The following is a 24,844-nucleotide window of genomic DNA, read 5'->3' on the forward strand; positions in this document are numbered from 1 at the left end:
TGGTGTTCAGCTAAATCACAAGGGCAAATTTAGATGTAATGTGGCTTCTTCTCTCACAATTTAGAGAAATACGCATGTACTAATATTAAAAGTAGTATTAGTGGCCTCACCACTAATAGTATGTATTAGAAGCAATATAGTCGCCACAAATAAGTATGTAAGTTGCCACTAGAAGGATGTTTTTAGCAACAATGGTAGCCCCCCCTAACTATATTAACCACCGCAAAAAAACTGTAATCGCCGCTAAAAGTTTGCATTAGCGGTAACAAAGTGGTAACTAAAGAATAAAGACTACAAGTTGCCGCTAATAAATCGACACTAAAAGTAAGTATTCGCGGCAACAACAGTCGCCACTAAAGGTTATGCTGAAAATTATCATTACTGACAACAGTAATCGCCACTACTATGCTTAAAAAATTAGCATTAGCGGCAACAAAAGTCGCCACTAAAAGATATAGGTCGTCGCTAAAACGTTTACTAGATTTGGAATTAGCGGCAACAATAGTCGCCACAAAAAGAAATACAAGTCGCCACTAATAATTAAACTGAAAATGATGGCATTAGCGGCAACGAAGATCGCCACAAAAAGTTGCATAATATACCTTTAGCGGCAATAGTAGTCGCCACTAAATGATATATCAGTTGCCACTAATAGTTATGCTAAAAATATAGTTAGTGGCAACGTTAATCGCACTAAAAGACAAAAAAGTCGCCGCTAAAACTTATCCTAAGAGTTGGTATTAGCGGCAATAAAAGTCGCCACTAAATGATATATCAGTTGCCACTAATAGTTATGCTAAAAATATAGTAATAGTGGCAACGTTAATCGCAACTAAAAGACAAAAAAGTCGCCGCTAAAACTTTTCCTAAGAGTTGGTATTAGCGGCAATAAAAGTCGCCACTAAATGATATTTCCGTCGCCACTAATAGTTATGCTAAAAATATAGCAACAGTGGCAATGTTAGTCGCAACTAAAAGACACAAAAGTCGCCGCTAAACCTTATCCAAAGAGGTTGTATTAGCGGCAATAATAGTCGCAACTAAAAGTCAAAAAAGTCGCCGCTAAAGCTTTTCCTAAGAGGTTGGTATTAGCGGCAATAGTAGTCGCCATTAAATGATATTTTCGTCGCCACTAATAATTAACTGAAAGTTGCCATTATAGTTATGCTAATGTTTTAGTATTAGCGGCAACATTACTTGCCACTAAAAGGTATATAAGTCGTCAGTAATAGTATGCTCGAGGTTAGTATTAGCGGCAATAATTGTCCCCACTAAAAGATATATAATAACAACAACCCAGTGAAATCCCACAACGTGGGTCACTAAAAGATATATAAGTTGCGCAAAAAGTTATGTTTAAAGTTAAAATTTGCGGCAACATTTGTCGCCACCAAAAGGAATAAAGTCACCAGTAATAGTTATGCTAATAGTTATCATTAGCGACAACTATAATCACCACTAATAGCTATAGTTTAGTGGCACCTTTAGTCGCAATTATTAGCTGTTACTATAGTCATCGCCGCCAACAAAAGTGTCATCTTGTTGCAACCTTAACTACCGCGAATTTGTTTTGATTTACACTAATATGTATCCTATCATCAACAGTGCCAATCAATGTGCTTCTAGTGTTTTTACTAAACTAAATGAATTAGTGGTCACAAGTCATCGTGGAAATATTTTAGATGCTACTCTATGTTGCCAATAAATACTATCGCTAATAAGAATAAGCTTTTTCTCTTAGGTATTATTTATCTACAGCAGTATAGCAGTATTTCATATCCTCCCAATATTTTCAAAATTCCATTTAAATGCTACTCTAAGTTGCCAATAAATACTATCGCTAATAATAATAAGCCTTTTTTCTTAGGTATTATTTATTTACAGCAGTATAGCAGTATTTCATATCCTCACAATATTTTCAAAATTCCATTTGCTTTCTTATCAAGTCCATCTACAAATCATGTAGATTTCATTCTTCGAACAATCTTAAATTTAAATAGTCATCCATACCATCTCCATTGCATTGATGAAAGAAAAAGTCTTTCTTAAACTGTCACACTAAAAATAATAAATTTATGGAAATCGTCCTCCTATTCTTGAATATGCATGCCTTCAATAGGATTAAGAGAATCAACGTGAATTCATTGGTATTCCACAACACAAGGATGCAAACTATTTGTTGCTCAACTACAAAGTCGCCTTTGTTCTCTTACGCATCGTCCAGAAGGCAGCATAGTATCGATTCTGCAATGAAAAGACTAAAAGTTTAGTGTAGATGTATAACAATTCCAGAAGCAACAAAATAGGAGGATTTATGTATATGATCCAAGCCCATGTCATGTATTGTCTGTTTTGACCCAACATGCTTCTCAGATCCAAACACATGCATACCATGTGAAATGCGTTGAGTCTTCACCTTGCTAAACTATCCGGATGTGGATTTGCCTAAAGCGTCCCGTGCACTCACCCCTTCTTCAAAAGCTTGTCAGCCTACTAGTACTTTCGAAGGAGTGCACATGACACCTTAAGCAAACCTACGTCGGATTAGGAGAAAAGCGTGAAGAGCTTTATAAGGAACAAAACAAGTTCACATGGTATGCACGATTTTGGGCTCGATGATAGCATAGTCTGAGAGATAAATTCATGAGGGATGTTGGGAAAACACATACAATATATTCCATGGGCATGGGTCACAATTTAAAGGAGAATATGAAAGACCAAAACGAAAATTGTTAACAATCAAAGGGAAGGGATAGAGTAAAACAACTGTATAGAACACATCTAATAGTATCCAAAATTATTCTCATCAATACAACAGGATTTGTTTGATTGCAATCTAAGAAATTGTGTCACTAAACCACTAGGGATCCTAATACATTAAACATGGATTTCAAACTATAAGATCCCCCAAACTTCACAGAATATGCCAACACTACTTCACATGCTAGTTTAATTTACTACAGTTTTGATATATAGTGTTCGGAGTTCTCATCTGTAAAATTTCATCTCACTAAGACTTAACGAGTGATGAAATTTAAAATATATATTGCTCTACTTTAATTTACTGAAATTTTGATATTATAGCCTTCGAAGATTTCTCATTTTTAAAGTTTTGATTTAACTAGGAGTTAATAAGTGAAGGCCACTATACTTTTGATTATAAATATATGAAGCATTATTTGTTGAGCAATATATAAATGGTAAGTTTGCATAGCATCTAATTATCACAAGGAATTGTCAATCTTAGTGAGCATTGGAAAATGAAAGCAACAGTTTTAAGGGAAATGGAAGCTACTTCGCTGATGGCATGGAGCTACCTATAATCACTTAGTGAGATGTTTTTTTTCTTTCTTTCATGACAATCATTTAGCATTTTAATGCAAATGATAAACAATTTAATAGCATGGCAGTCAGATACTTTAATACAATAAATGAATTTGCAAAAGAAGTATCAGATGCAACTCAGTGAAATTCCACATGTCATTCAATCAAGTGGAAGGTCTAAGATATATCATCTATTAAGCCATCACTTGTCATCTTTAGATCTTGTGGTTTTCCATCAGATGAACTTGAGGCCCAGCCAGAGGCCATAGCTATTATTTCTGTAAACAGGTACTCTTATATTGGGTACTAGACGAACCAGCTGGTACACCAAGAACTTACTGACCATGCCGTCAACAATGCAAGATGAGGCTCTGACCAAGTATTGGTTCGTTTTGACTACTCAGCGGATTACACACAATTATAATAGAATCGTCATTCACTGATCGCTCCAAAAATATATCCTTAATGGCTTAACATTACCAACCGCTATAATTTTATTTTATTTTGAGGAAGGTAAAGTTTATTACCAACCGCTATAATTTGTAACTAGTAACTCTTTTCCTTGAATGGATATCAGTGTGACCAAAGCGTCTTTTGATGGACACTAAAACTTTGTTGCTTGGATTCTCCAAAAATGCTTCCACTCCTGTGTCAGATCCTCCAAAAATATACTACTTTTGGAGGATCCAACATGCCTCCTAAGGTACTTTTGAAGAGTCCGACCAACATAGCTTAAACTTGAAAAGCTTGGTGCAAAACAGGTTGAGCACTTCACCTGTCTTAGGCAACACTTCACATCACCGATGACTGTTATCTTGAAGACAGCACTAAACTACAACTATTTCACTTCATTATAATTTTTTATACTCCTTTTATCCATAAAATTGTTGTTTGTTTTCTAAGTAATTATTCTTAAATACATGTATAGTTTTTATCTTTAAGAAAAAAATATAGTTACTTATTAGTTTTCTTCATTTGCACCTTCATTCATTAAACCCCGTGCTTCAATTGTACTTAGTGCTGGAAGGCCATACCAACTGTTTGGAATTGATACTCAGTTGTTTGATTGATTGATTGATTAATACAAGATAAATATGTCAATTATTTTGTTGCTTGATTCTGGCCCCACTCTTCTCCCCACCAAACCCAAAAACAAATTCAGTCAAACATCGTATCAACATAATAATAATAATAATATGAACCACTATCACAATACATCCCCACTCAATAGGGGAGGGAGACATCTGCTTATAGAATGATTTCTAACTAAGGTACTCAATCAACGTTGTAGATAGTCAAGAGATTATGCATAATATACTCTTAATGATCATGTTACCATAATTAACAATTCAAAATTTATTTGACTGACTTCAGTGCGACCCAAACTAAAGCTGGTCAGGCCGAAAAGGCCGAGTGACCAGTACGCATTGGATTTTCATTATTGACATCTTTTTTTGGAGTTTCGGGGTCAAAAAACTGGAACTCGTCATTTTTCAGGTTTTTCAGTGTGTGTTTAGTGTGTGTTAGTCCATAGATTTTGTGGTATTCATTCGAACGACTCTATTGGGCCTCAAACTTGGACAAGCAAGGCCGAAAAGGCCTAGTGACCAATACTTATTGTATTTTTGTGACTGACATCTCTTTTTTCAGCATATTGAAGTTTCGAAATAGAAATTCAGGATTTTTCAGGTTTTATGGTGTGTGTTAGTATATAGATTTTCAGAAATTTGGCCAACCAACTCTGTTGGACCCCCAATCTTGACTGAGAAAAGTCGAAAAGGTCTTGTGACTAGTACTCACTGCATCTTCATGACTGATGTCCCCTTTTAGTGTTTCGAGGTCACAAAATAAGAATTCACAATATTTCAGCCTTTTTGGTGTGTTAAGATTGACTCTGTTGGGTGCCAAACTTGGTCGAGCGGGGCCGAAAAGTTCAAGTGACCAATAGTCATTGCTATTCATGACTGACGGTTCTTTTTTCAGCATTGCGGGGTAACGCTATAGGAATTCACAATTTTCCAGGCTCTTCGATGTGTGTTAGTCTGCAGATTCAGGAATTTGTCTGACCGACTCCAGTGGACCCCAATTTTGTCTGACCGAAAACTGCATTTTCGTGACTGGCGCCACTTTTTTTGGCATTTCAAGGTCACAAAACTAGAATTCAATATTTTTCAAGCTTTTCGATGTATTAATCCATAGATTTTTCGAAATTTGGTCGACTGGCATTCTACCTTTGCTTTCCCCAATTCTCATATACAAAGTTGTCCAGAAAATAGAAAAGGAGACAAGCAAAAACTTTGTTGGCTCAAGAAGCAACTGAGGAGAGAGAAAGAGTAGTAAAGGAAATACAAGTAGCAGTCTCCTTTACCAATCAAAGTCTTTCTCCCTTAATCTGCATCCGAATATGGAGTAAGGATGAAATTCTCCAGCTTCTTGTGGTCTTTCCCAGCCTTACCTTACCTTCTGCTAGGTACTTTACCTAGCGCGTTCGTTGTTGCCTAAATAGCTTTCTAGAGCAGAGATCTAGCAACGCATTCTGAAACAAGAATTCATGATTTTTCATGCTTTTCAATATGTGTTAGTCCATAGATTTTCAGGAATTTATTTGACCGACTCCATTGAACCCCAAACTTGGCAGGAGGGGCCAAAATGGCCTGATGTCGTACTCATTGGATTTTCATTACTGACGCCTCTTTTTTTGGAGTTTCGAGAAAACAAAATAGGAATTCACGATTTTCAATCTTTTCGGTGTATGCTTAGTCCATAAATTTTTTGGTACTTGTTCAACAAACTCTTTTGGGCCCCAAACTTGGATAAGCAAGGCCAAAAAGACCTAGTGACCCGTACTCATCGCATTTTCGTGATTGGCAGCACTTTTTCGGCATTTCGAGGTCACCAAATAGGAATTCACTATTTTTCAAGATTTTCGGTGTGTGTTAGTCCGTAGATTTCAAAATTTATTCAACCAACTCCTTTAGGCCCTAAACTTGATCGAGCAAGGAGGAAAAGGTCTAGTGACCAATACTTATTGCATTTTCATAAGTGACATCTCTTTTTTCGACATTCCGGGCAACGAAACAGGACCTCACAATTTTCCAGGCTCTTCGTTGTGTTAGACCTTAGATTTTTAGGAATTTGATCAAGCGACTCCGTTGGGCCCAAAACTTAGCCACTGTAACCATTTTTTAATTTTCTTTTACTCATTCCATTTTTATGACTGATGCCTCTTTTTTTAGAATTTCGAGGTCAGGAAATAGGAATTCACAATTTTTCAGGCTCTTTGGTGTGTGTTCGTCCATAAATTTTTAGGAATTTGTTCAACTGGACTTGTTGGGCCCCAAACTTGGCCCAGCAGGGACGAAAAAGCCCTGTAACCAGTACGCATTGCATTTCCATGACTTGCATCTTTTTGTTTGGCTTTTCAAGGTTACTTTTTTTTCAGATGAAGTAAGATGATGTCATTGATATATGGAAACTAGAAGGTGCCGAATTACAAAAGCAAAAGCCAGTAGGCCTTTGAAGCAAAAAATAACCTGTTAGTCCCTATTAAAAAAAGCTATGCCAATACCATGGAGCTAACAAAGTCCAAAAAGTTGTCCATGCTATTAAAAGGAGTGAGAAAATTCCCACTAAACAAAACAACTAAGCATCTAGCTTTCAGGGCTTGAGTTGGAGTTGATATCCCATCAAAATACCTACATTTTCTTTCATTCCATACAACCCAAAAGATGACTGCAGGAACCATTTCCTAGATCTTCTTGATGGTTTTGTCAACTCTCCAAAAAATCCAGCTAGTGTAAGCTTCCTTGATGGTCCGAGGGAGGTTCCAAGATAGTCCGAAAATAGATAGGAAGAAATTCCATATTTCAGAAGAGCGCTGTGAAGAAGTAAGTGATTGACACTCTTTAGGCTTTGATGGAACAGATAACATCTGTTAACTAGAGCAATTTTCCTTTTACAGAGCTTGTTCAGAGTTAAAATTGCTCCCCTGAGAGCTGGTCCAGGTAAAGCAAGAGACTTTGAGTGGCATTTTGGTTCTCCGAATATGTTTCCAGATACTTTTCTCAAGCACACCATTTTCAGAACAAAAAACATTGTAACCTTCTTTGACTATGAACTTCCCTTCCTTTGAGCTTCCCCATAAGAGCTTATCTGGCTCCTGATTTGTGATGTGAAAGTCTCCAAAGTGGCTAGGAGAGTTATCAGGTCAATGATCTCCCAGTCATTTTGGTTTTTTCTTAGGAAAGGCCTCCATATGTTGTCCTCTCTATTTTGAGCCACAGATGAATCCTGGTTACGATACAGTAATTCACAATTTTTTAAGCTTTTTGTTGTGTCAAAAAATATTTTGAAATTTGATCGAACGACTTTGATAGGCCCGAAGCTTGGCCACAAAGGCCCAATATCCAATAGGCATTGCGTTTTTATGACAAACGTCAAATTTTTCTGCAACTCGAGGTCACAAAATAGGAATTCACGAGGTTTTTTTTGGCATTTCGTTGTTAGTCCATAGATTTTCTGAAATTTTTTCAACCTAACTCTATAGGGATCCATACTTATCCGGGCAGGGCAAAATAGATCTGGAGACAAGTACTCATTGCATTTTCTTGATTGACATCTCTTTTTTAGCATTTCAAGATCACAAAATAGGAATTCACAATTTTTCAGCCTCTTCGGTGTATGTTAGTCCATAGATTTTTAGGATTTGTTCAACTGACTCCACTGAGCTCCAAACTAAGTTGGGCAAGGTCAAAAAGGCCTTGTACCAGTACAGTACTCATTGTATTTTCATGACTGGAATATCTATTTTGGCATTTTTAGGTCAAGAAATAGGAATTCATGATTTTTTAGGGTTTTTAGTGTGTTAGCACATTTATTTTTCATAATTTGCTCGACAGACTTTGTTGGGTTCCAAACTTGATCGGGCACAAAATAGGTCTGATAACCAATACTCATTTCATTTCGTGACTAACATTTTATTTTAGACGTTTCGAGGTCATGAAATAGAAATTTGCTATTTTTCAAACTCTTCCGTGTGTTAGTCTATGGATTTTCAAGAATTTGTTCGACCAACTCTGTTGGGCCCAAACTTGGCTGCGAAGGGCAAAAAAGGTAAGTGTACTCATTGGTTTTTCTATACTAACATCTCTTTTTTAAGCATTTCAGAGTCACGAAACAAGAATTAACGATTTTTTAGGCTCTTCGATCTGTGTTGGTCCATAGATTTTTAGGAACTTGTTCAACTGACTATGTTAGGCCCAAACTTGTCAGGCATGGCCGAAAAGGTCTGATGACTAGTATTCATTGCATTTTCATGACTGATGTCTCTTTTTTGGCATTTCGGGGTCACAAAATAGGAATTCGCAATTATTCAAGCTCATTGGTGTGTGTTATTCCACAAAAATTTTCAAAATTTGTTCGACCAACTCCGTTAGGCCCAAACTTTGTCGGGTAGGACTGAAAAGGCCTAATGACCAATACTTGTTGCATTTGTGGCTGGCATATTATTTTTTGGCGTTTCGGGGTATATGAAATAGGAATTCACAATTTTTCGGACTTTTTGTTGTGTACATAGATTTTTGTGAATTTATTCAACTGATTCCATTGGGCCCCAAACTTGGTCGAGTAGGACGGAAAACACCTGGTGACTAGCACTCATTGAATTTTCATTACTAACGTCTCTCTTTTCAGTGTTTTGGGGTCACAAAACGAGAATTCATGATTTTTAAGGCTCTTTAGTGTGTGTTAGTCCATAGAGTTTTCGAAATTTGTTCGCTTAACTGCATTGGGACCCAAACTTGGCCAAGCGGGACCATAAAGGCCTATTGACTAGTACTCGTTGCATGTTCGTGAGTGACGTCTCTTTTCTCGGCGTTTTGGGGTATTGAAATAGGAATTCACAATTATTTCATGTTAGCTCAACCATCCTATATGAACAGTCCTTTTTAAAATTATTCTTTTTCATGTAAAGCTCAAACCTCCTATATAAGCACTCCTTTAGTAAAATGTTTTTTAATAAGTCATCCTATTGGATGTTGTCAGTCACCAATTTCAAAGAGAATTGTGTTCCTTCTTTTCTCTTTTGACACATCTATATATAAACTGCTAATTAAAAACCTACCACGGTAGAGAGAAAATTGATCCATGTGATTAACCGAGTTTTCAGTTAAATGAATTTTCCACTCTCTTTGATAAAGAATATGAGAATCTTAGTGTAATAACCCTTTCATTTAAATGAAGGGTTAATTAAGTGGGCTGCAGATTTAAATGAAGGGTCAATTGGTAATTTAACCAATAACTTTTATTATTAAAAGAACCAAAAGGAGTGGTTGCCCCCTTGCAGATTCCTTTCTCCTCACAGTCCTATAGAGTAGAATTCTAGGACAGAATTTGTTTCTTTATTTTTAGAAGAAAACAAACAACTCATAGAGGAGATTCTTTGGAGTTCTGGTACAGAAAAGAAGAGTCCTCTAGACCACTGTTTTGAGAGATAATAAGCTTCAGGTAATGACATCAAATTTGCTCATAGTAACATATACTTGTACCCCCTTTAAAATTTGCAGAAAGTAGTAATCTCTTTCTACTTTTACCATAGCTCTTAAAAATAATTGAAGCAATGATTAGAAATCAATGTTGTGATAGTAATTATGGATTGAAAATCCTTAGGCAACTATGGTTCTAAGAATTTTAAGGAGATTGGAAATTTAAGCCATTTTTTTAGCAGCAAACAGAACTGTTGCAGCAAGCAGAACTGCTGTTGCTATGGCTTGCTGCAATTTTGTTTTATATATTTAATTCATGGTTTAAGGGTGAAATATTAAGGTTTAGCTCTAAGCTTAAAAGTTAGGGATATTGACACTTTACCCGACTAGTATAATTGATGTTATTAATCAATATTTTGCATAGATTGAGGCATTTGGGGGCTGTTTTGGTGGGTGTTCTACGCGTGCAAGGTTGTGGAATTTGTCATTAGCGAGGTAAGTGAGACTTTAAGCTTTAGTGCTTGCTTTTCATACTTGCTTTGAAAAATGTATTTTCTCTGCCTAGTCCATGTGTTGGAACAAGCGTGTGCTTGGCAGAATTAGTGGTTTTGGATCAGCCATAGATAGGCTATTTTGTGAAGAATATCAAATATTTTTATAAATTATATGTGGTGTAATATTGGATATCTTTCTTCATTAGCGTGATATACTTACTAGGGGCATACATAGCTACCGTAATATGTTAGGAGCATACCTATGCTGCCGTAATATGTTAGGGGCTTTGTACATGCTGCCGTAGTATACTTTGGAGCATTATATATGCTGCCGTGGACATGTCGGGGTGATGGGTTGATCTTCTTCACTGCCGTTTATGACAAGCTTAGAGTGTGGATTGAGTGGAAACATGTAGTACCCTTTTTGGAACATTTGGTTAGACTTATTGAGCTTTATATTATGAAATACATTCTTGTGCATATCATTATGTGTTTATGGTATAGATGTATTTTCTAACTCTTGTTCAAGGGGTATTAGAGTAGTGAGTCGAGGATCTTACTGGGTTATATTTATATATAGATCACTCCTTACTTGCATGTCTATGCAGATACTGTAGCAGAGAGTGAGACTAGTGGCTAACTAGTTCGTTCGAGTGGATTCTGTTGCTGAGGTGAGCCTTCGCATTGATCGTGGAGGCTACTGTTTCAGCTCTAGTTATTTATAGCTTACATCTTCTTTTCTTGGGGTTTGCATGCCTGATAGTTGGACTCATGTAATTCTATTAGATGCTCCATGGTTTTACTGTGGGATTTGGGCTAGATATACATTATTTAAGTGTTCATTCTATTCATAAATCGACATACAATTTTGGTTTGATAACTATTTCATTTTGAGGAGTATTGATGAGTTTTGGAGTTGCACATATTTTATCTCAGTGCTTAGATAATTTGGTTAAGTGTATGGATATTTGGTTCACCCGACAGGTAGTGATAGCGGGTGTCAGTCACGTCTAGGGGGTATTTTGGAACGTGACACTTAGATTCAACAAACTAAAAACTTCAAGACGAGAACCTATTTCCTTCATCTTCTGTACAGATTGTCAAAATTTTGAAGAGTATATGGAACATGATTTAATGTTAACAGGAGAAAATGAGAATGAATACCACAGAGCTACAACAAAATGTTAAACTTACTTGCATCATTGACCTTGGATTTGTAGTGTATGTTGTCTCAATAGTTGATTCTTTCTGCATAAGAAAATGAAGCACTCAATCCTAAAAAAAAATATGGTGCAACTCATGACAACATTCAGACGAAGCTGAGGATACCTCGACTATAAATTCATAATGAAGAGCGACCCTTTTCACATCCTCCAAGCTCAGTTCAATTGACATTTCCTGGATTTTTTAGGGTGGGGGAGAAGGAGCAGTAAAACAAGTATATCATCCATATTAAATACAAAACGTGCAGCTATTTTTTGGTTTTGTAAACAGAGAGCTTACATCTTCCGGACTATACATATCTGCAAAATGATAAAGCAAGGGCCCAAGGTTTATCCAGACCTGCAAGGCAAGCAGATCATGCATCATAAAATAAATACATAAAAGATGAACAAAATGATCAAATTTTTTGAGATGTTAAGCTTAGCTATATTACTTACTCCACCATCTTTGAGGACTTTTGAGATAATCTCAATATACTCCACAATGTTATGGGCAGTGTCTAGAAAGAAACAAGTGACAACTGCATCCCAAACTCCTGCACATTAATATCTCATAAGAATAGCTTCTGTCATAAAAATGTTACCAAGTTAATGAATTACAATGACTAGAGTATCTACAGACGACACATGATGAGAACATAGCAAATTGCATTTGAACCAGTAATGCAACCTGCCCCCCCCCCCCCCCCCCAAAAAAAACACACACAACCAAGAAAAAAACCAAATAGATGCAGGATAATTTTACTAGATAGCTGAGTTTATGGTGATCAATCTTAAGAAATGCATGCCTACAAAAGAAAGCAAAAAGCAGATTATTTCGCAACTGATTATATTTAGCATAAGACAATAGGTCATGGACAGTCAACATGAGTGATTCTAATGAGCTGAAAGATGAGGACACAACTTAACTTTGGGGCCTATTAAGATGCAGGTACACGTATACCCCCCAATTGAAGCTCTCATTTCCACAAGATATAGATGAAATATCAAAATACATTATCCTTGTACCAGCCAAAGTATAACCAAGGTCAGTATAAGGAGCATTAGATATTCTTTTTAAGGTCCTGAATCTAATGTACATATTTGTATATATTTCTACATGAAACATCACTGGATGGTTCCTCCGGAATTTTCTATCTCCTCAGACAAGGAGATGCCATCAAGCTACCATACCTGCTTGGCTTGGATCACTATAGACCTCAACAAAATCACCACCACACATGGAAAAGCCTTCAGTAATACCTGCACTGTTTCCAAAGGAATTGATCAGAACTAGACCATATAGAAGCAAGACCAAATGATACAAACCATTGAGTGAATTGCAGAACTAAAAAATGAACGGCCGGGTTCACAGAATGAGTTGCGTATAGCATACACTATTCTCTCACACAGTGTAATTCAACTTACTACATCTAGCAATGATGTACCAAACAAAAGTTCACTATTTATGTAAACCAAGAAGAAGACTTAAGATATGGAATTAAATGATGACATCATAAGATCTAGTCAACTTTGATAGGAGCTTCACTAAGGGGGACTATAAAACTGCAAAATAAAGTAATACTCTTATAGCATTTCCTCCAACCTAATCCTGCACTTTGCACAAGAAGTTGTGCTTGACCTAAATCATTTACTCTAGTACAACAAGAGGTTTCCAGATTGGCAGCGAGGTCAGCTCCATCTCCTCCTTCCATTGTTTTTGTCTATAGTTCATCCTTGACCTTCTTTCCGAACTTGTTGACACCGGAACACCTGCCATGAAGGTCAATCCTAGGGGGAAAGGAAGTGTTAATTAATAGCACATTGTTAAGCATTCTCACATATTTCATGTCTTTGTTGCACGCTCTTGTCACTGTTTCAGGGAAGTTGGAAAGAGTTCAGAGGAATTTTCTAAGAAACGGGTCAAGTGGGGAAAGAAATTTAACTTGATAATTGGGAACACTATTATCATGTTAAAGTGTTTGGGTGGAGTTATGATTAAGGATCTAAGCGTCTTTAACTTGGCACTATTGAGAAAGTGGTTACGGAGACTTGGGGTAGAGCTGAACGTTTTTTGGAGGGAGGTGATTTTGGTGAAGTATGGGGTTTTGAAAGGGGGTGGAGGATTAAAAGTATCCCACTCTCTTACGAGTGCGAGCTATGGAGGAATATCTTGAAAGGAAAAGAAGAGTCCAATGGGAACGTATCATTTAGAGTGAATGACAAGAATGGGGTGAGTTTCTGGGGACAGATAGTGAGGAAATAACTTTTTTTTAAGAAACTGGTAGTGTAAAGGTTAGATTAGCAAGTCGTGTATCCTAATTCTTGGCAAAAGATGTCGATCTAATGGTTGGAGAAAGGGGACATGGAAAGCTAGAAGCTATTGAGGGTGTTGTTGTAATGGAGAGGAGGAAAGAAAGCATTGTGAAAAAAATGGGGAGGAAGGAAAAACCCTAGTAAGGGGAAAAGATAGCATTACCCCTGGAATAGTGAACAAGGGTGGAAGAATAGAATGAACTGGTTTACTAATCCTAAAGGGTTGAACCACAAGGAGCCGGCTCTAACTCTCAAGAAAACCAAACAAATGGGAAAGCAACTGCTTTGATGTCGGGGATCGAGCAATACACGAAGGAAACAACTCCAACAAGCTAGATTTAGAGCCGGGAACTTTGCCAAAGACCTGAATCCTGTTCTCTAGATCTGGAGAAGCAGCAAAAGGATGGAAGTAGCGACCCAGAAGCTTCAGTATAGCGGTAAGAGATTGACTAACAGCATTTAGCAACTAATTCACCAATCCACAATCAACTATCCAGGGTATCATAATACCACCATTGTTACCTTGAACTTCTATAACTCCACATTTCATCCACTACATACTCAATATTGTTTGGTAATAAGATCCCCCTATTTTTCTATTTTGGTATCCTGAAAACAAAGATATCTGTCTTCTAGTTCTGCATTAAATTCTTAACAAGATTTCTTTTTGGTAATTTGTTACGGCACTAACATTCCAAGATAAAAGCTCAACTTTCATTGATAAGTCAAGCTTAAAATCTTCCCCTTACTTCTCACTCCTTCCACCATTTTATTGAATTCTGATTGCAAATTCTTTAATTCATTTTTGGTAGTCCCCTTGCCCGTAGGTGTTATATTTTACTGTGTTCTCCTTGCTTCTCCATGATCTGTTTCCTTTCGTCACGTTCAGTGAGTAAGCTAGTGTCTCTTCCTCGCAACCTTCAAAAGCAGCTCCATAAGAGTTGCTCAGCTCCAGAATATTGGAGTTCACCCAATTGGAGGCCTCAACTTCAGCCTCAAGAGAATCCTGTAGCTGCATGGCCACTGACTCCGCTTCATGGACTTGCATAAGTTGCAAATTTAAGCCATCTTGTCCTGCATGGATTGATGGTCCATCCCATCCTCAACAATACTCATGGCATCAGCATCCTTCGACTTTTCAGTCTCTTGGGGTTCCTTATTTGCTTCCTGGTGGTTATGTATAAGAGAAGAAGGAGAATGATGTGGCTTTTTCTTGATTCATGGTGGCAGATTCCCAGGTTGGAAAGCTTTCCAAGAATTTCTTTGCAGTTTCTTTCAGATTCGAGAGTACGTCTGTGAGGCAGACCTATTTTTCATGGAGTTCTTTTTAAAAAAAATTGGTAAAGTTGCATTCCTCAGCATTAAGGACATGCTGGAGACCTCCAAAAAGTTGTTAGGAACAGCCTAAACTATTTACAAATAACCTAAGAAATTACTAGCTGTTCAGCTTCTTCTATCAAAGTTCTTTACACCAAAAAAAAAAATGTAGCAATACAGCTTTCTTTAACTTTCTGGATGCTGTTAAGCTTGTTTTCAAAACATCTTCCATTCATCTCCCTCCAAATTGTCCACCAGATACATGATGGAATTAGTCTCCACCATTTCTTCTGCCCCCTCCCCTAATCCAACAGCTTAGAAGGTCTGCTGTATGCTCAGGCATAGTCCATTTGATCTCTGTTAGGCTGAGAACAAGGACCATAGCTGAGAGGTGAATTTACAGTGAAGAAAGAGATGACTATTTGTCTCTCCTTTCTCACAGCATAGGAAGCACCTGGATGCAATGTGAAACTTCCTTCTCTGTAGTCTCTCAGGAGTGAGGCATGCTTTTCTGACAACAACCAAGTAAGGCACTTAACCTTTGTTGGTGCCATATTTCCATGGAGAGCTCCTATTTTCCATGGAGTTCTGTTTATTAAATGGAGCCTCATGTGGCTCCTTAAAAGTCTCAATGAAAGTTTTTGCTTATTCAGTCTCCTTTGGGGCCAAACAATGAGTTGGGTAACACTGTGTTCAACAACTCCTGACAATGGTGTCCACCACTGAAACTTGACGGGTAAATTCTTCCAGGGCCATTCCCCCTTCAAGATTTTGTTCAATGGTACAATGGTGTCCACCAGTGAAACTTGACAGGTAAATTCTTCCAGCGCCATTCCCCTTCATGAGTTGTTCAACAGCAACTCTAAAAAGGCAAACTCAAAGAGAAATCTACCATCTCGCATCTCATATGTGTTCAAACCGTGAGCTTGCTAGAACTGGACGATCGCCTGATAGCTGAGAGGATGGGGATCTCCAAGGTGTTCATGGGAAGGTACCAAAAAGGCATTTGGACTTCATTCCGAGAGTCGAGGACCACTTACATAAGGATGGGTTCCCCCCTCATCAATGTTTTGCATGACTTCTTGGTTAGACCATTTAAGGCTTGTGAGAGCCTCTGTATATGGGAGATCTTTCATTGTCAAACTCAATCTTAGTTCTACGGCATTGATTGGAGGTCCCTGACTGATTAAAATCTACCAACCTTTTCGTCTAGAGAATCCCATCCTGCATTAAAAGCCACTTCCAGTATGATAAGGACTGATCTTTTCCTTCCTCTAATGTTGACAATACTGATGAACTAACCAAGACTATTGTAATTTCTAGAGCAAAAAGTCTCGATGCTTTGCGTAATATCTGGACAATCCACTCCATGGTGTATCTGTTGAAAGAGACTCTCCTGATGAAGTCTTCGCTTCTCTCAGTCCAACCGAACCATGACTATGTTGTATGGGACGATTTAACAATATCGAAGGACTTAAAACCAACTGCAAAATAAATGTAATCCTCCATCTGGAGAAGAGGATAAGGAGAAAAGAAAGGAAGAAGAGAAAGAAAAGAGAATGACACTGGTTTAGGAGAATGGGGTATCCGGAGTGGGAGAAGATGGTCGTGACCAGGAGACGTCTAGAGAGAAAGAAAACTGGAGAGAAGAGTTCTGCATTATGGCAGAAATCGGGTGAGAGTCTTTTCTGATGGGTAAAGGGTCAGTTTGGTATTTTTTGTTAGAAACAGAATCGCCAGTGAGGGGGGAAGAGGTCGGAAAACTCTTTTAAGGAGAGAGAAGGTTGGAAAAAGGTTCTGGGTTATATCAGAAAACTGGTTAGGTTGATAGGAGAGATTTTTAGAGAAGCGAGGAAGTCGGAATAGGATGTCTTAAGACCTACCTCCGGATTCGGGCCTGGGAGCATTTTTCATACAGATGTTTTTCTTTTTGTTGAGAACCATTATCACCTCATACTTGAATTGTTTATAGAAGAAAGCTACAATAACCAACTAAATGCAGAGATGTTGACTCATCGAATTTGTTTAACTACTTAAAACAATTAAAAAGAGATTGGGGGTGGGGTGAAGGGGGACCTATTCTAGCTCCTAAATATTCCAGTTTGGACCTCTGCTATGCCCCAAAGTTCTGAAATTTAAAACTCATGTGAAACAAAACCAAAATCTAATCTCTTGACTTTTATTTTTCAAATTATTGTCATCCTTCTATTTGCAAGACAGACGCTAAAAATGGTGTCATAAGTTAGCCTTCACCATACCACCACATTCACAGATCAAATACTATCCAATGTCAGATAATTTCACAAGTTGAACCCACAATGGTACACGAAGTCTTCAAATCATTATCAATAAAGTAGAAATTCATTTCTTTGATAAAGTTAACATTAAAGGAGAAATTCACTTGATAAGCATGATATGATGAGAGCAGTAGAGCACACAAGATGCTATACACAAGTTGATGGATACCTAGCCGGATGAATATCTGGAACAGAGACGGGACGAAGCTGATCATCGTCTGACACCGAATTGCAATTGCTGTGTATCCACGGAAAGATAGTCCATTCACCAGCAGCTTGAGTACTATATATGTAACAAAGGTAGCAAGGTCAGAACCACAGATCTACATTCTTTAGGAAATGGCTGACCTAAAAACTTACTGATTAAGAATAAAACTGGAGCAGATCATCATGTAGTATGAGAACTCGTTTCCCTGGCTAGCAAAACCTGTTTTCAAGGTTCAATATTGGGTTAAGCAATGCTCTTAACCAAACTATGGAAAGATTCCAACTCTAGGAAAACCTACCAAGACATGAAATTTCTAGAGCAAGTCTTCCAAGTCCAGCACCAGGAACCAAACAGGCTGGAGGACTACTCAAGAAGAACTAAGATTTTAGTATTTTCCAGTTGACAACAAAAATAGCGCATAGCCTAAGAGTAAAGGCAATCGAAACTGCAAAAGGAAGTGACGAACTTTTCTTTAGATCGATTAGGAAATAGGCGTTCAAGCTCTTCCAGAATGGGCCTATAACACTGATCACGTTCTTTTTGACCCTGTACAACAAAGACGATAAAGCATTGATCTTCATTTTCTTATTTTCTTAGATAGTTTACTTGACAGAAAGAATAAGCCAATAAAGACTTGTGTCTACCTCGTTGGCCCAATCTCTTACAATGTTTCTGATGATACACCGAACCTGCAACAAAAATTAAACAAACTATTCAAAAACCACAGAGGTCTCCTATGTATAGTGACAGAACAAAGAAAAAGAAAATTTAGCTAAAACAATGAACAACAGAACAACTTTGTCTCAATACCAATCTAGTTGACAGAAATATGAATCCTCTATATCCATTCCACTCCATTAGGGGTTCCTTCCAATATAATTTAAACGGAAATTATATAACATATTTAGAGTACATCCTGACGTGAGAATGGAATTTCACTGATTTCTAGTTACTCTGACTTTTTTAGGTACGACGTGTACAAAATAAATTTTGTAGCTGAGGAGAGATGTTTCTTTCCTCCCCACATGGCTAGAAGTAGATAAACAAGAATCAATTCTAACTCCCACGTGATGAAAATAATTTAACAAGTATGTTGGATGGAAAAGACCAATCTGGATACGCTAAAAGAAATCCTGAACAAGCAGAAACAGGAAATTTCCACACAAATTTTTATTTTATTTTTAAAAAGGGAAACTGTCATCCGGGAAAGGTGCAACTTTACTGCAGTAAAAACAAACTAGTTTAATCGCTCACTTTCCTGTATGCACCCCTCTGGGACAGGTACTTGACATATTTCAAACAGCACTGCCAAAAACAACGAGATACCTTATCCACATCAATCAGTGGAACATGCAGCTGCAAAGATGGGTCCAACCAGTCCGGAGGTGATGAAGATACCTGAAACCGCAGATGGTAAGGAAATAAGTATTGGCATATCAAATTAACTACCACAAGAGTAAGCCAACGGACAAAGTTATACAAGAGAGAGGAAAGGAGGATATATTGTTCCTTTCTCCTTTAGATGGTTCCTCATGTGCAATAAGAAAGAGAGACAATAATGGTACTTACTCTTTCCAATCAAATTACCAAACATCAATTCAGAACCTTTACAAACTATTCAATTCAGAACCTTTACACACTAAGTACGAGTACCTATTTCTTATGGTTTGGATCTTTTCCCAAGAAACCACTCAGACCAATTAGGGGTCGTTTGGTTTCTGGGTAAGAAACAAATTATCCATGTATTAATTTTTTGATAAAGTAAGTGGTATTAATAACAGCATCAAGAAGATGCAAGAATTACAAGATATGGCTATCCATGTATTAATTTTCATATAACTTACACGAAGTTTGGTAGATAGATAGAAAATAAGTGATTCGTGTATTAAATTAATATGATGTTTGGTTGACAATTTAAAAACCGGCATAATAAATACATGTATAAGTTGTGAGGGAATCTATGTATTACTTTATGCAGGATAGAAGGTGGAATAACTAATATATATATAACTACTACATGAATAACTAATCCCTGCATAACTAATACCTGCATAACACTAATCAAAAGGTTGGTGAACTGGAAAAGTCAGTGTCTCTCCATGGGAGGAAGACTAACACTAATCAATAGTGTTTTGGACTCAACGCCTACTTATATGATGTCCCTTTTCCCTATCCCTGATGGGATCATTGAGAGACTTGATGTTCTAAGAAGAAATTTTCTCTGGGAAGGAAACCGTGAAACCAAGAAATTCCACTTGGTAAAGTGGGCTGCACTGATTGGAAGTAAACAAAAAGGGGTATGGGGGTAAGGAACTTAAAAACACTGAATCAATGCCTTATGATGAAGTGCCTCTGGAGACTTGCATCTAGTGAACTGGCACTCTGGAAAGAAGTAATCCAGTTGAAGTATGGAATGACAGACCATTGGACCACCAAAATGGAATCAGCCTTTGGAGGCCCATCAGTAATTTGTGGCCAAAGCTAAGAGAGAATTGTTGTATAAGAACAGAAGATGGCAGGAAGGTTTCTTTCTGGGAAGACAACTGGCTTGAACAAGCTTCTCTAAAGGATACCTTTTATGACATTTATATTCTAAATCAGCAGCAAAGGGCCACTGTGGCTGAAGTTTGGTCTGAACGGGGATGGAACTTGAGTTTTAGAAGACCTTTTAATGACTGGGAGATTTTGAGGTTAGTTGAGTTCTACAGCAAGTTGCATCAATTCAAAGGAACTTCTAATGACCAAGATAGATTGGAATGGCAGGGTCACAGTCAAGGCAGATTCAGTGTGAAAGGGGCCTAAAAAAAGCTTAATCCTTATGATAATCAGATTGATGACTGGCCTTGGAAGCTTATATGTAAAGTTAAAATTCCTTATAAAGTATCCTGTTTTATTTGGCTTGTGGCTAAACAAGCTGTGTTAACTCAAGAAAATCTCATGAAGAGGGGGATCCATCTAAGCCCTAGATGCTTCTTATGTGAAGAAAAGGCTGAGACAGTTACTCACCTATTTCTACATTGCAGGATTACATATCTACTGTGGAAAATCTTCATAAATATGAAGGGTCTGAGCTGGGTGATGCCAAGAAAAATAGCTCAGACCCTGAAGATTTGGAGCAGCTATGCTAACATCTCTGACCGCAAGGATAGATGGAAAATTATACCAGCTTGCATCTGATGGTCAGTTTGGAGAGAAAGAAACCTCAGGTGCTTCCACAACAAGAGCAACAGCATCCAGAAGATGAAGATGAATTGTTTAGTATTGTTTCATTTTTGGTGTAAACGGGAGTATATGGAAGATCTAGAATCAGCTATAGATGTCTTAAGCTCTTTGTAATTTTTTGGTAAAGGGTTGAAGATCTTCCGGATACTCTACCTCAATTGTAATTAGGAAACCTGTAACTTGTTTTGGCAGTTTCTGATTTTTTGGAAATAGAATACAAGTTGTTGCTTTCTCAAAAAAAAAATACCTGCATAAAATAATACATAAATTCATTCATAGCTAATCCCTATATTACTAATACTTGGATAACTCTAACCAGCCACCAAACGACCCTTAGTGTATTACGTATAGAATAATAATACCAATTGGGCACGAGAAAAAAGGCATTCCTCGCAGACCTCTAAATGTATATTGTTTCAAATGGTTCTCATGCTCATGTCTATTTAACTAACTGAAGCTAATTGAGATCAAGAGCTTTCATATTACGCAACTCCTATGATGATTTTCTTCACTTGAAAAGATGTAGTACTTATTTATGCTGATTCCTATAGTCCATCAGGGATAGAAAATTCCATTCACTACAATTATCTAGTTATCACTAGACAACCATCCTCTCTCACTAAAAAAGAGGGAATAGATTGACCATTGTGATTATTACAACAACAACATACTCGGTGTAATCACATGAGTGGGTTTTAGGGAGGGTGATGTGTATGCAGACCTTACCCCTACATTATGAAGGTAGAGAGGATGTTTCCAATAGACCTTCGACTCAAGTAAAGCATTTCAAAGCATGTATGAAAAGGGAATACAGTAGTGAAGAAGCCATGATGAAATAAAGGAAAAAAGAATAGCAGCAATAGCAAATAATACGATAACCTATGCTAAGAAAACAATAAGTAATAATAAAATTGAAGAATAAGATAATAGGAGAGTAATAATAATAATATTGATAATGAAAACTAGACAACACTCGACTACCTACTAACTTTCTACCCTAATCCTCGACGTCCATATGCTCCTATCTAGGGTCATGTCCTCGGTAAGCTACAGATATGCCATGTCTTGTGATTAGATATATATTTTTTATCACCCACCTGGATTTTTGTTAAGGTCCCACCTGATGTTTTAATTCTCTACTCAAACTCATAGACAGCATATCTTTGAGCCCTCTTTTTTTATGACCAAGTGGCAGGAAAGCTTTACAACTGAAATTTCAACCTTCCTTAGAGGTGTTCAGGATGTGTGTGCGTTTTTTGTATGTGTGTGTGGAGGAGAGGGAGGGGGGGATTGGAAGTTTCAGGTAGGTGCTTTACATTTCCATTGCAACAAGCAGAAGCATATAACGTGTCCTGGTCTGGAAGGCTCTTACAACCATCAATCTCTTGCTCCTGTTGTCATCTACAAAGGTCAACTGCATAGTAAAATTAAAATAAAAGAAACAAGGTAATCACCAGATATCAGAAACTTCCAACAACTTCATAGAAGTAAAGAGACCTTATTAAATTTTGCTGGCGCCGGATACTTCCCATTGCAGGTCTCTTTAGAGCTCGGTTCAGCCAAGCAGTGGCAATCTACTCCACTACTAGTTGACGTTGACTCACATAAGCAAAGGTTCCTTGATCTAGAAAAGAGATGATTACCTGACACATCATCTAGATGTTGGTTTTCACGAATATCAACATCCTGGCTCATATCAAGAGGGGGCTCAAACACCTGCAAGTTAACAATTGGACCTCAACTTACTGTATCATACAACTAAACTGGTCTTTCTAGGTTTAAGACCATGAAATGGAAGAAATTAATGATACCCCGATAGAACGGAAATAACAAATGGATACATGAAAAAAGATGATAAAGAGCCCCTCATCACCTTTAGCATCTCAAATATGAAATATGAATTTTGAGCGATGCACCTGCACCACAGAAAGGATGATTGATTTGGATAACAAAAAGAAATCTAGAGAGTTAGAAAGTGTTTCGACCATAGCAATTCTTACATTTAGAAGACAAAGTTGTTCATGTAGGACCATATGATAATATTATATTAGAATATTGAGAACAAAATTTAGCTGAAATGCAAAGGGGTTCTTGGCAGACATGCACGTTTAAGTGTAGACATGATTTGTCCCCGCTGGGATGACTTGGTGGTTGAGGCATTAGTGTAATAACATCCCAGGTTCAAATTCCAACTGGAACACGTAGTGTCAGTCCATCTACCCTAGCCCAGTGGGAAGGTTTACTCCACACTTGTGCTTGAGGGGAATAGGAGGTTCGTTGCACTAGTAGGGTAATGCAAATGAATCCGGACACTCTCATCAAAATGAAAAAGAAAGTGCCAGCATGGCTTTTGAGAGCATCAGGAAACTGACTTTCCATCAACAAACCCCAAATATTTTTAAGTAGGGTGACAAAATTCTTGCTAACTTATCAGACCCACGCCACTATCGTGCTCATACTTTGTGATCAGATTTTCAGGTTCATTGTTTATGGAGTGGAATAGTATAAAATTTAATAGGGTTGAACTTAAATTGAGTCACATAATTAGAGTAAGTGGTCACATAATTTACCTCTTTGCTAAAATAAGAATGGTCAGTAGTATATCCTTATTTCATGTTTGTTAAAGAATGGATCCTGGGCCTAACTCAACCCTAAAAGCTAGCTCATAGGGTGAGGATTGTCCAAGTCCATACCAATTACCCATCCCATATCTGAAGTGTTGATAGCTGGAGTGTGGACAATATAATATAGGGGCCCAACATCAGTGAACAAAGAATTGAGATATGTCTGGCACTGATACCATGTTAAGGAACAGATTTTGAGCCTAACTCAACCCAAAACTAGCTTGTAGGGTGAGGATTGTCTAGGTCTTGGGGGGAAAGGTTTCTCTGGAAGACGTGGAAAATTACATTTCTAGGAAGTAGCTCTACTCACATCATCAACAGCTATATGCATAGCTAGTCTCACAGCTAAAACAGGCTAGCAATGTTAAGTTACATTTCATCACAAATTTTGCAATAATAACAGAAGATTCTAGGAGTTGGGAAAGCACAAATTTTTCAAATGTTTTGAAGGAAATGGAATCAAGTTCATTGCATATAAAGTTCCAACTAATCCTATTTAGCAGTATCATCGGTTGATCATATAAATGTACCATCTTAGTTTCTGAAACTTCGTGGGAAGGTGAGACAGTAGGGCCTGCAGAGCACATAGCACAAGGTTGCTTCAGAAATGAAAGTATCATGCAACAAAATATCTATCAGGGACAACAAATACCTTATGAGGTGGGAGTAGTTTTGTAAGAGACCTTTCCCATCTTTTCACATCCTCTCCTGCAGCTTCAGGATAACTGTACATAAAGTCAGACAAGTAATCAGGATGTATTAATCCAAGCGGATAACCTTTGGACTTAGTAGGATGGGGGAATTGAAGTGTGTGTGTGTGTGTATGTGTACTTGAGGTAGGCGCTGATGATACGACGGAGGGATTTGACTTCTAGGGCTTCTTCAAACTTCCTGCGCTGAAGTTCGTCGGTCGTTCCGATTTCCGACATTGCCGGAGACGATGAACTCTCTCAATGGAATCTTTTCCCAAATTGTGCACTTTCGCCGGAAACGGTAAACCAATGTGCCAAAAGAGGACAAAATGATAAAAAGGGCGTTTCTAGTTAGGTTTATTAATGACCAAAAATATAAATGAGATCCTTTAAACTTATCAAAAATTAATACTTCTTATCAAATATTTAATTAATATTTCTATTAATATATACTTCACTCTAGTTTTTATTTTCTTAGGCAATTTACCTTAAGCGGTAAAATCTATATCTATAGATAATAATAAAGCTGGATAATAAAAAAAGTGTTGGGCAGCATTACTATTTATTTTTTATCTCAGAATTTTGAACTTTTTTGTTTTTTTCATGAATTTTTATAAATCCAAAATTCATTATTAATGGAGAATGAACAAATATTGATTAGTTTAA

The 24,844-nt window shown here is 37.4% G+C and overlaps 1 protein-coding gene across 1 annotated transcript; it reads right to left on the reverse strand.

Annotated features, from left to right (window-relative positions):
* Positions 1-1,986: 1,986 nt before the first annotated feature.
* LOC129881182 (uncharacterized) lies at positions 1,987-24,534 on the reverse strand. The gene is made up of 18 exons (XM_055955568.1): positions 24,318-24,534; positions 24,139-24,211; positions 24,017-24,060; positions 22,736-22,778; positions 22,360-22,578; positions 22,179-22,253; positions 18,967-19,038; positions 18,285-18,329; positions 18,107-18,186; positions 17,939-18,003; positions 17,793-17,859; positions 17,602-17,715; positions 12,697-12,770; positions 11,962-12,059; positions 11,804-11,863; positions 11,630-11,698; positions 11,495-11,548; positions 1,987-2,244 (listed from the first exon to the last, which is right to left on the reverse strand). Exons 1-18 carry the CDS (start codon positions 24,413-24,415, stop codon positions 2,188-2,190), a joined length of 1,407 nt encoding a protein of 468 aa, XP_055811543.1. The 5' UTR covers positions 24,416-24,534; the 3' UTR covers positions 1,987-2,187.
* Between the last annotated feature and the right edge of the window lie 310 nt (positions 24,535-24,844).

The sequence above is a fragment of the Solanum dulcamara genome, chromosome 2, assembly GCF_947179165.1.
Source record: "Solanum dulcamara chromosome 2, daSolDulc1.2, whole genome shotgun sequence".
Classification (NCBI taxonomy): Eukaryota; Viridiplantae; Streptophyta; class Magnoliopsida; order Solanales; family Solanaceae; genus Solanum; species Solanum dulcamara.